Source organism: Crotalus tigris, unplaced genomic scaffold (genome assembly GCF_016545835.1).
Source record: "Crotalus tigris isolate CLP2741 ecotype Arizona unplaced genomic scaffold, ASM1654583v1 scf7180000017690.20705106771:4171800, whole genome shotgun sequence".
NCBI classification, from domain to species: Eukaryota; Metazoa; Chordata; class Lepidosauria; order Squamata; family Viperidae; genus Crotalus; species Crotalus tigris.
In genome coordinates, this window is record NW_024096569.1 from 1,616,585 (window position 1) to 1,628,616 (window position 12,032).

Below are 12,032 nucleotides of genomic sequence, written 5' to 3' on the forward strand. Positions count from 1 at the left end.
CATTCTGCTGGCAAATCTAGGCCAGCTTCTAACGATTTGGCCCCGAGATGGCCGGAGGCCGTAATAGTTGCTAACCATCACCACTACTCAGCTACTATCGATTCGGTCCTCCTGAAAGATCAGCCAATATTCCTGGATTCTCCCAAGAGGAAAGAGGAGGGCGGGCAGAGGAAACAGGGCGAGCTTCCCGAGCCAAGCACACGCGCACACAGCCCTGGTGCCGAGTTCGAGATTTAACAAAGAGCAGGCAAATTACAAAGGTCCTCCCAGGTCAGTGTCTTTCTCAGGTCTCTGGATGGTTAGGAATCCTCCCATTTTTAGCCAGGAAAGCAGGTCCAGCTCTTCGGGGCAGTTTCCGCCCTCGGCCGGCCTTCTCCCATCTTCTCCGTCTCCCTTCTCGTGTCCGACAAGCATCAAGGGATGGGTTCAAACGTACTGCAAGGAGTTCAGGCTGTCCAACTCAACTTCGATGGAGATGATGTGGTGGCCTGGAACCATGGCTAGGCCCAGGACTCGGGGCTCGCCTGCCGAGAAGGAGTCTGAAGGAGATGGGGGGGAGGGAGAGAGAGAGACACACAGAGAGAGAAAGAGAGAGAGCGAGAGAGAGACAGACAGACACACACACAGAGAGACAGAGAGACACAGAGAAAGAGAGACAGAGAGAGACACAGAGTGAAAGACAGAGACAGAGAGACACAGAGAGAGAAAGAGAGAGAGAAAGAAGAGAGACATAGAGAAAGAGAGAGACATAGAGAAAGAGAGAGAAACACAGAGAGAGACAGACACACACAGAGAGACAGAGAGACACAGAGAAAGAGAGAGACACAGAGAGAGAAAGAGACACAGAGAGAGTGAAAGAGAAAGAGACAGAGAAAGAGAGAAAGAGAGACATAGAGAAAGAGAGAGAGACAGACACAGAGAGAGAGAGACACAGAGAGAGACACACAGAGAGAAAGAGAGACACAGAGAGTGAAAGAGAGAGACAGAGACACAGAGAGAAAGAGAGAGAGACAGAGACAGAGAAAGAGAGAGAGAGAGAGAGACAGAGACAGAGAGAGAAAGAGAGAGAGACACAGAGAAAGAGAGAGAGAGAGACAGAGAGACAGACAGACACACACAGAGAGAGAGAGACAGAGAGACACAGAGAGTGAAAGAGAGAGAGACAGAGAGACACACACAGAGAGAGAGAGAGAGAGAGAGAGACAGAGAGCAAGAGAAAGACAGACAGAGAGAGAGAGACAGAGACACAGAGAGAGAAAGAGAGAGAGACAGTCAGAGAGACTCTGAGCTTAACTGCCCTAGCTTCAGTTTTCCAACAAACCCACTTCTGATGAGGGTTTTTTCCCCCTTCTTCTCATAGAATTTCGAGGGACCACCAAGGTCATCTAGCCTCACCTGCGGGTTTATGCATCCCGAGGGTGGGCTGGTTTTGGGGAAGATGAGCACCCTATCTCTGCCCCTATTAGCTTACCAGTAGGAAGTTTGGGGGGTGCTTTTAAACACCCCATTGAAATTGGCCTTGTGATCACTGGGGAGACAAAGGCGCTTCCCCCCCCCCATCGTGCCTCTGCTTTTCAGTCAGTTCACGGCGTAGAAATACTCATAGAAGAGAATATTAGTAGCTCAGGGTTGACATGTGGGTTGCTTGGTGCTCTCTGAGCTGGGTGGTTTTCCTGCAGACGTTTCATGACCCAACTAGGTAACGTTATCAGTGCTAGAAGGGAGGGGTGTTTGGGAGGAGGAGGAGGAGGAGGAGGACTGGGGGGTCCTTGGTGCTCTCTGAGCTTGGCTGTTTTCTTGCAAACATTTCATGACCCAACTAGGGAACATCATCAGGGCTGATGATCACCATCAAGCCACTTGTATATAAAAGAGAAGAAACTCTACCCCCTTCTAGCACTGATGACATTCCCTAGTTGGGTTATGAGACATCTGCAAGAAAACCACCCAGCTCAGAGAGCACCAAGGACCCATCAGTCACTCTCCCTCTCCTCCTCCTCCTCTGCTTCTTCTCTACTCCACAAACCCCCCTCCCTTCTAGCACTGATGTTCCCTAGTTGGGTCATGAAATGTCTGCAGAAAAACCACCCAGCTCAGAGAGCACCAAGCACCCAACAGTCCTCCTCCTCCTCCTCTGCAAACCTCCTCTCTTTTAGCACTGATGATGTTCCCTAGTTGGGTCATGAAACGTCTGCCAGAAAACTACCTAGCTCAGATAGCACCAAGGACCTTGCAGTTCTCCTCCTCCTCCTCCATTATGCAAAACCCCCGTCCCTCCTAACACTGATGATGTAACCAAGTTGGGTCATGAAACGTCTGCAAGAAAACAGCCCAGCTCAGGGTGCACCCTGGTTAGGAATACTTGACTTCTAAAGAGATCCACGTCCTTTTAGAGGGATGAGGGCACAGTCGTCAGGGATCAGTCTGGGATGCAGCGGGGACTCACCTGTGGGTTTCAGGTATTCTTGGGCAGAACCCAGGATGACATTGCAGTCCCGGTCAGTGCACAAGAAACAGCCCACGAGGGTCCGTCCGTCGGTCATACGAATCCGCAAACTCTTGTTCAGGAGGTTCTCCAGCTTGCGTCGCGCGCGCAGGTAGGGCGAGTCAGCTGTTTCTTCCACCTGGTCCTGCCAGAAACACCCAAAAATAGTAACAACAACAACAACAACTTTGTCACTTTGAATGTACGCCAATTGGCATACATCAAAATGAAATTTCGTTGCATATAGCTCTCAAAGGGCCACCACCTCTGATATACACTCCTTGTTCATGGCCAGCTCAAGTTTCAGATCGTCCATTTTAGTCTCAACCTTTTTAATGCTGCGACCCCCAACCGGTTGTAAGTCGAGGACTATTCAACCGGTCGTAAGTCGAGGACTACTCAATTGGTGCAGCACCGTTTGCAGAATGGGACTTTTGGCGAGTTCAGCAGGGCAGAGACAGCCTGGACAATTCCTATTGACTTTTGAAAGCCAATAGAATTAGACGCTATTCAAGAGAATCTATTCTATTGGCTTTCAAAAGCCAATAGAATAAAAGGGAGGAGCACAGCCAAGGAAAAGGGGAAAAAAAATGGCGGACAGCCTTGTTTGGCGACCCCCGTGAAATGATCGTTCGACCCCAAATGGGGTCCCGACCCACAGGTGGAGAACCACTGCTCTAGGGAGCGAACGATGGCAAACAGGACAGATGGAAACGGAGCTCCATGTGGATTAGCCCTCAAATTAGCTTGTATTCCTGCATGACAACCTCGCCTTCTTTCCTTATCCTGATCCTATCTCTTCCACCTTTTCCTTAAAGAGGCCTTGCTTCTTTTCACCCCTGGAGCACGCTGCCACCACCACCAACTCCTCCAAAAGCCTCTCTCCCTTCCTCTGGGCCTGCCGACAGCCTCATCCAGTTCCTTCGCTCTCCTCCTCAGCCTCCTTCGGAAACAGCCCTGATTTGCAATAGAATCCATCGCTGGGCCAGCAGTCAGATCTTGCTGCTGGCAGAACAAATAGGTCCTCAGTCCAGGAGAACTGCTTTATTCCCTCCCAAATTTCCCAAAAGGAGATCAAGCCACTAATCCTTATAGAGGTTGGGTGAGGCTAATATGCACCCACGGCAGCATCCTTGGTGTTTTAGAGCTGTAGCCTGGATTGCTTTCAACACAAGCGCATTACCTTAATCTATTCTATAATAACTGTCTTAACGACTGTCTCACTTAGCAACAGAAATTTTGGGCTCAAGTGTGGTCATAAATCGAGGACCACCTGTAGTATAGTATAATATAATAATGTATACATAATAGTGTGTGTGTGTGTGTTTTCTGAGGTTTTTGCGAGTGTTTGTATGTAGGTCTTTGGTTATTCGGGTTTTCTCCCGCGTCAAATTGGAAGTGTCTTGGCAACGTTTCGACGAAGTCTCATTCATCATCTTCAGGCTGGTGTTTTCGGCTTCGTGCTTCTAGGAGCAAATTGCTTCATTGCTCCTAGAAGCACGAAGCCGAAAACACCAGCCTGAAGATGATGAATGAGACTTTGTCGAAACGTCGCCAAGACACTTCCAATTTTACGCAGGAGAAAATCCGAATAACCAAAGACCTACGTATATATACATATATGTGTGTGTGTGTGTGTGTGTGTGTGTGTGTGTATACTAGCTGATGAGAGCTAAAGAGCTTGAAATAGCTATTCTTGATAGACCGGGTGCTCCAGCCAACACATAGATATATACATGTATGTATGTCTGTATGTATGTATGTATATGTACGTGTGTATCAAACGTTGTCCATGGGGTCGCGATGGGTCGGACACGACTTCGCAACTAACAACAACTATATATACATATGTATGTATGTATGTATGTATATTTGTAAATGTATGCATATATGTGTGTATATATATGTATGTGTATATATATACACATATACATATATATATATATATATACACATACATATACACATATATATACATACACACGTGTATATGTGTATATGTTTGTATATGTATGTGTATACACACACACTGTAAAAACTAAAACACTAATATATAATACCGTAATAGATATTTATCTATATTAACTATAATAAAATTTTAAATTGTATTAAACTGTTATCCACACAGATATAATATTAACAATATTACTTAGAAGCCAGCCCCCTTCCCAACTTAGCAGATGGGCTTTGTAGTCCCACATTGATGGGAGAGAGCTTTAACACCCCCCCTCCCATTTCTACCCGTGAGTGGAAGGGCCCTGCGTCCCCGCACCCCCGCCCGAGCCCCGGCCCTTCCCTCACCTCGGGGGCGCTGCTTCCGCAGCCGTTTTCGTCCGACTCCCGAGGAAGCGGCGGCGGCGGCTGCCTCAGCATCTGCTCCTGGGGCGGCGGGGCCGCCATCTTGCCGAGGGAACTACCCTTCCCACAAAGCCCCGCGGGCCCCCGGCGGCATTACGCACGCATACACGCACGCACGCGCGACGCCATAGCCGCGTCCGGCTGTCTCCTTCGGCCCCGCCCTCTGCGAGCTAAGCCTGCGTTTCCCGTGGGGCCCTGCGGCGGCGCGTTGCCAAGGGAGCGAGGGACGCGGCGCATGCGCCAAGGGGGGCGATGCGATGGACGGCTCCTTCCGGCCGCGTTTCTTCACGCCGCGGGAGGTGGCGGTGCACAACCGGCCGTGGGACCTCTGGGTCTCCTACCTGGGGCGGGTGTACGACCTCAGCCCCCTGGCCGAGGAGTACAGGGGTAAGGCGGGCGGGGGAGGGGGGAGCTTCCGGGGCGGGGCTTCCCAAGCGGAGCCTCCAGGTGGAGAAACAGTCTACCTGAAGGGGGGAGGAGGAGGAGGGGGAGGAGGAAGAAGAAGGGTGGTTATCCGAGACGGGAGTAGAAAGAAGGGCAGTCAGGGAAGAAAGCTGCCTGAGCAGGGGTTGGACTAGATGACCTCCAAGGTCCCTTCCAACTTTCTCCTCCTCCTCCTCCTCTAATGGCCAGTCAAATTTATCCGCTCTTCTGAACGATCCTTCCTTAAAAAGAATGCTCTAGAGATGTTGTACAGGTGTGATACAATATGTGTGGGTTATTTTATTTTATTATTATTATTGCAGTTGGAGAGCTAAATTCAAGGCTTGGTGTGGGGCGGTCAAACAAAGTCAAGATGGCGGCCCCATCCATGCAGGGAGAGCCCTTTTCTCTATTAATGTGCATTGCTTCCATAAACACACGTCCATTATCTAACAAGAACAACTCTATAGGGCAGAATGGATGGACCCTTGGATCCTTTTCTGCAGTTCCGTATGTTTCTTATGGTGCAGTGGTGGACGCCATTTTGACTCTTTTGACCCCCTCCGACTCAGGAGCGGGATGAAAGGGCCCTGGCTAAGCGGCCTCTCTCTCTCTGCGCAGGGGACCTGCTCATGAAGCCTCTCCTGGAAGTGGCGGGAAGAGACATCAGCCACTGGTTCAACCCGAGAACCAAAGACGTGAGTGTCCGTCTGTCCGTCTGGGGACACCAAGCCGGGAGTGGTCAGCCTTCAGGCTCTCTGGATATAAAACTGTGCCCTTTTGCAAGACCCAGGAAGCGGGAATGCCCGCAGGTAGACCGGTCACTTGGTGATCGTTGGAAGTTACGGCAGAATCTGAAAAAAGGTAGTGGATTCAAAGTTTTGGCGTCTGTGCCCCCCCACCATACAACCACGTGGCCACAAGCAGGGGTCTTCCAACTTGGCCCTTTGATGACTTGTGGACTTCAACTCCCAGAATTCCTCAGCCAGCGTGAGGGAACTAGGACCCTTTGATGACTCAACTCCCAGAATTCCTCAGTCAGCGTGCCTGGCTGAGGAATTCTGGGAGTTGAAGTCCACCAGTCATCAAACGGCCAAGTTTGAAGAACCCTGCTTATGGACTTCAACTCCCAGAATTCCTCAGCCAGGCACCCTGGCTGAGGACTTCTGGGAGTTGAAGTCCACAAGACATAAAAAGATCATAGTTCCCTCACGCTGGCTGAGGAATTCTGGGAGTTGAAGTCCACAAGTCATCAAAGGGCCAGGTTTGAAGACCCCTGCTTGTGGACTTCAACTCCCAGAATTCCTCAGCCAGCGTGAGGGAACTATGACCCTTTAATGACTTGAGGAATTCTGGGAGTTGAAGTCCACAAGTCCACAAAGGGCCAAGTTTCAAAACCCCTGGTCTATGGTGATCCTCAGTCATCCAGGTTCCAAACTGGGCTTTGCCCTTTTGAAAAAGCTACTTTGGGTCCCCCCGCCCCTCTCTGGGGTTATCGTAGTAATGTGTTTATTTCTCTTCTGGGTTCAGTGACGGTTGTAAAATGAGGACTGCCTGCATCCCACAGTGCCCGTTTCTTTTTCTGGCTGAGAATTCGAGATCTTCCGATCTTCAGCCAGTGTTTGAAAGACTTCATTTCTTGACGTAGAGCTGAATGAAGGAAAATGACCCTTTGAGGAGGAAAGATTTCCGCTGATTTGGAGCCCTCCGTAGGGTGGCTTTCATGGACTGGTGCTTTGGAGGGAACCATCCTTGTTTGATGATGGTTGAATCTGGGCCTTCCACCCTGTGCCTGTTCCTTTCAGATACAGACACACATCGATCCCCTGACTGGATGCCTCAAGTACTACACGCCCCAGGGCCGCTTTGTGCACATCCCGCCGCCTCTTCCCCGCTCGGACTGGGCCAACGATTTCGGAGTGCCCTGGTGGAAAAACCCCGTGTACGAAATAGGCATCTTGTCTGCTAAAACCCGGCACATCCGGATCATCAACACTCTGACCTCTCAGGAGCAGACCCTCGAGGTGAGTCCTGCCCATCCCCGGCCCGACCCCAAGACCCTCGGAGCCATCCATCTCGTCCCTGGATGACGTTGAGGGTATTCACACAACAGGCTCGAGTAGGGCCGTGGTTAGGTTAAGGCTGGAAATTAGACGAGTGTCAGTTTGGTGTGCTGGCGAAGGCTAGAAACCAGGAGACGGGGAGTTCTAGTCCCGCCTTAGGCACGAAAGCCGGCTGGGTGACTTTGGGCCAATCGCCAGGAGACGGGGAGTTCTAGTCCCGCCTTAGGCATGAAAGCTGGCTGGGTGACTCTGGGCCAATCCCCAGGAGAGAGTGAGTTCTAGTCCCGCCTTAGGCACGAAAGCCGGCTTGGTGACTTTGGGCCAATCGCCAGGAGACGGGGAGTTCTAGTCCCGCCTTAGGCATGAAAGCTGGCTGGGTGACTCTGGGCCAATCGCCAGGAGATGGGGAGTTCTAGTCCCGCCTTAGGCACAAAAGCCAGCTGGGGGACTTTGGGCCAATCCCCAGAAGACGGTGAGTTCTAGTCCCGCCTTAGGCACAAAAGCCAGCTCGGTGACTTTGGGCCAATCGCCAGTAGATGATTTGTTCTAGTCCCGCTTTAGGCATAAAAGCCGGCTGGGGGATTTTGGGCCAATCCCCAGGAGATGGTGAGTTCTAGTCCTGCCTTAGGCACGAAAGCCACCTGGGAAACTTTGGGCCAATCGCCAGGAGACAGTGAGTTTTAGTCCCACCTTGGGCACAAAAGCCGGCTCGGTGACTTTGGGCCAATCGCCAGGAGATGGGGAATTCTAGTCCCGCCTTAGGCACGAAAGCCAGCTGGGTGACTTTGGGCTAATCGCCAGGAGACTCGTGAGTTGTAACGCGGCCTTAGGCACAAAGCCATTTGGGTGACCTTGTGCCAGCCATCTTCTCTCAGCCCTAGGAAGGAGGCAATGGCAAACCACTTCCCAGAATGCTTGGCAAGGAAACTTGCAAGGACTTGTCTTGACAGTCTTCCAAGAACCGTAGCCGATTAAACCAAGGTGAAAAAAAAAAAAACCAATACGTGCTTAGGGTTAACTATGATTAGGTCTATACTGGGTCCAGTTCAATATACAGAAACTGAGTTAGTCACCTTGTGGCCCTGTGGAAGTCGAGCAAAGTTGACCATCTTGACCCCAGGAGGTGGGGGGGGGCAGGGGGCGCAAGGGTGTCTCGCGCTGTGGGTTCTGTGGACAACCGTGGCTCCGTCTGGCAGGTCTGCTCAGAAGAAACCATGTGGGAGATCTTGAGGCGCTACCTGCCCTACAACGCCCACGCCGCCAGTTACACGTGGAAGTACCATGGCAAAGTCCTGGACATGGAGAAGAACCTTCACAACAACGACATTCCCGATGAAGACGAGGAGTTCTACCAGCTCAACATGGACGCCGACGACTTCACCTCGGCCATTTTGCTCTACTTCAACGATGACCTCACTGAGCTCTAGAAACTCGCCTAGTGTCCCTCCGACAGAAAGCCCCCAATTAGGTGCCGCTTCCCCTCTCCAGCAATTGCAGGGCACCGAAGTTATCTTTAGGGATGGCGGCACTCACACCCTCCTCGGCAAACCCACACTCTCTCCGGGAGCAGACTCGGTGGAAAGGGAGATGCACCCCGAATTACGACGACGGGTCCCTAAAATACGACTTCCGGGTCTTGTGAACGTCCAGCTGAATCTTAAGGGCTCTCCTTGCTGTCGTTTGCTGCTGCGGCCACTAGAGGTCAGTCGTGGCCCGCTGTGCAGTCATTTGGAAGCTCCGTCCTTGTTCTTAACATGATTTTTACAAATAATTGCATTTTATTATCCCGCAGCTAGAGTTTTTTTATTATCCTGGAGCTAGGAAAGCAGCTTGCCCACTCATTTGGAGAGGGACCCACCCCAATTTTATATCTTCAGTTTTAAACTAGGGTCCTCTGGAGGGATCTGGATGAACATCCTGCTGAATCCGAAAGGAGATGATTAAGTAATCTCGGAGCGGCTATTTGCTCCTGCTTCAGCTATTTCAAAGGCTTGTTTGGAGGGCAAAGTGGTCCGAGGGTGAGGAATGAGATAGGCAGCTGAGAATCCCCTTGGAGGATAAGTGGGATAAAAATGCAACCGGATGCTTGCATTGGAAAGACATCGTCCGTCAGGTTTAACTTTTCATTTTTTTAAAAAAATCATCTTGACGCCTCGAAAAGAGCAAATCTTGAATAAAGATGGTCTTTGCATCGTGTAACTTCAGGTGTTAAGGAAAAAAAAAATAGGTGACTGTCAGTGTAGTATGTTCTCTGGGTGCTGCAGTCTGTTCAGCGAGGGTGATTTTGTAAGATCGCTGCCCAGGATTGCAGCCAAAACTCTTGTTTTTGTAAACCGGTATTTCCCAAAGAAAATACGTTAACAGCGAAGTCGTATCAGAGTCAAGCTGGATCCTTGGTGTATTTGGGAACATGGACACGCGCTGGTACCCGAGTGGTTTGCCGTTGTTTTCTTCTGGAATGTCTGTGTGTTTCCTGGTGGTCTTCTATCCTAGATTAGCGAGATCCTAGCTTGTTTACTATTTTGGAAATCGGACAGAATCGTTTAGATCAGTGGTTCTCCACCTGTGGGTCGGGACCCCATTTGGGGTCGAACGACCATTTCACGGGGGTCGCCAAACAACGCAGTCCGCCATTTTTTCCCCCCTTTTCCTTAGCTGTGCTCCTCCCTTTTATTCTATTGGCTTTTGAAAGCCAATAGAATAGACTCTCTTGAATAGAGTCTAATTATATTGGCTTTCAAAAGCCAATAGGAATTGTCCAGGCTGTCTCTGCCCTGCTGAGCCCGCCAAAAGTCCCATTCTGCAAACGGTGCTGCACCAGTTGAGTAGTCCTCGACTTACGACCGGTTGGGGGTCGCGGCATTAAAAAGGTTGAGAACCACTGGCTTAGATGATGCCGTTTACCGGAGTACAAAAGAAAATCACTTTAAATTTATTTATAATGTTTATATAGCTGCCCATCTTTCAGCCAACGGTGGGCACCTTCCAATCAAAATTTAAAAGACATTAAAATGCAACCGGTTGAAAGATAAAACAAAACAAGCCCTGGTGGTTTCAGGTGCATTTGTGGGAAAAGCTAGGTGTTTCAAATGTCCGTTTCCTCCGATTGTAGCCGTGCGGAAACCAATAATTCTTCCTTCTCTCTCTCTCGTAAATCATCTGTTTCTGCCATCAAGCATGACAGGCTGTGTGGTGCTTTTTATCATCCGTTCCCAGGATTCACTGTATGTTAGGCAGCATTTCAGAGCTGAGCAGGACAGTTGCGAAGTATGTTTTGCCCCAGGTTGCGGCTTTTCTTGCCACAGTCGTTAAGCGAATCGCTGCCCTTGTTAAATTAGAGACATGATGGTTAAGCGAACCTGGCTTCCCGATTAAAAGTCACAAGGTCACAAAAGGAGATCGCGTGACTCCGGGACGCTGCCATCGTCAGAAGTATGAGTCGGTTGCCAAGCCTTGCAATTTTCAGTGTGGTCGTAACTTCGAATGATCGCTAAGGGAATGGTTGTAAGTTGAGGACTACCTGTAACGGTTCTGCATTTAAAGTACAGATTAAAACCCTGCTAAAAGGGATTCTAGTCCATAGTGATCCCAACCTCTAATATGAAGGGATTCTGTGGCTTGTCTTGTCTCTGTCAGAGCTCTCACGTGTTTTAAAGCAGCGGCTCCCCTAAGACCTGTCAATGTGCTTCTGCTGATCCCAGAGGTTAGAGCCAGGGGTGGCCCCTTGACGGCCGGTGGACCTCAACTCCCAGAATTCCTGAGCCAGGCAGCCATGTTCGTAAAGGGCCCTAGTTGCCCACCCCTGGCTTAGAGGTTGGCAATCGGCCTCGAGTGGCTGTTGAGATCCAAGACGGGGAGGGGGGCAACGTCTGGGGAGCATGTCGAAGGGACAGCCACCGCCAAGAGAGGACAAAACACTCAAGGAGGATTAAGTCAGCCTTGGGGGACCAGGGCGTTCAACCCTCCTCTCCTAAGGATACGAGTGTGCTGCTTGTGCGAGTGTGATCTGAGGCTTCTGGTGTGTCCCCGAGGGCCACTGTGCCTGCCTTTCTGCCTCTGCGCCCGTCTTTTGGCTTTCTGAGCCCACCATTTACAGGGAGGGGGGTGGAAACGCAGAATGATCCAGGGCTGCCTGTCTCTGGGAATACCTGTTTTCCGTTTGGAAAGCAAAGGAGCCAACCATAGTTGCTGGTCTGGACCTGGAGGTCTTCCAGGGTTGGCGTTCTGCTCCACTCGCCCATGAAGGTTTGTTTCTTAAGCCAGGGGTCCCCAACACCCCCCACGGTCCGTGGACCGCTATCGGGCGGTCTGCGCAAACAAAGCAAGGCCCCATCCGCAGGATGCAGGCAGCACACAAAACCACACGCTCTCCGGTTGGTGGGAAAAAAACTCTCTCCACGGAAGCAGTCCCTGGTGCTAACCCATTTCCCGTCACCTCTGTATCCAGAAATCATTCAGGCATGGAGTGATGGATTGAGTTGCTGGAGAAAACTAGGCCGATTTGTGTTTTGGGAGGAGGCGTAGAGATGAGGGCATCCTCCGGGCCTGCCAAGAGCAGGTCGCCGCTGGCGTGTCCCCAAGGTGCCTGTGCAGAAAAGCCCATCTGTGGGATGCATGGAGAGCGCAGGGAAATGTCATCTACGACCCCCCCAAAGCCTTGTGACTTTAACCAGGGAAGCGGGGGGGGGGGGGGGAGAAGCCGC

General features: G+C 50.8%; 2 protein-coding genes across 2 annotated transcripts; one reads left to right on the forward strand and one right to left on the reverse strand.

The window, feature by feature from the left end:
• Window positions 1-218: 218 nt before the first annotated feature.
• NAA38 (N-alpha-acetyltransferase 38, NatC auxiliary subunit) lies at window positions 219-4,947 on the reverse strand. The gene is made up of 3 exons (XM_039337966.1): window positions 4,787-4,947; window positions 2,447-2,630; window positions 219-539 (listed from the first exon to the last, which is right to left on the reverse strand). Exons 1-3 carry the CDS (start codon window positions 4,883-4,885, stop codon window positions 427-429), a joined length of 396 nt encoding a protein of 131 aa, XP_039193900.1. The 5' UTR covers window positions 4,886-4,947; the 3' UTR covers window positions 219-426.
• A 51-nt stretch (window positions 4,948-4,998) lies between these two features.
• On the forward strand, window positions 4,999-9,756 carry LOC120305726 (cytochrome b5 domain-containing protein 1). Its single transcript, XM_039337964.1, has 4 exons — window positions 4,999-5,230; window positions 5,888-5,964; window positions 7,072-7,290; window positions 8,526-9,756. The coding sequence occupies exons 1-4, from the start codon at window positions 5,101-5,103 to the stop codon at window positions 8,754-8,756; spliced, it is 657 nt and encodes a 218-aa protein (XP_039193898.1). The 5' UTR covers window positions 4,999-5,100; the 3' UTR covers window positions 8,757-9,756.
• Window positions 9,757-12,032: the final 2,276 nt, after the last annotated feature.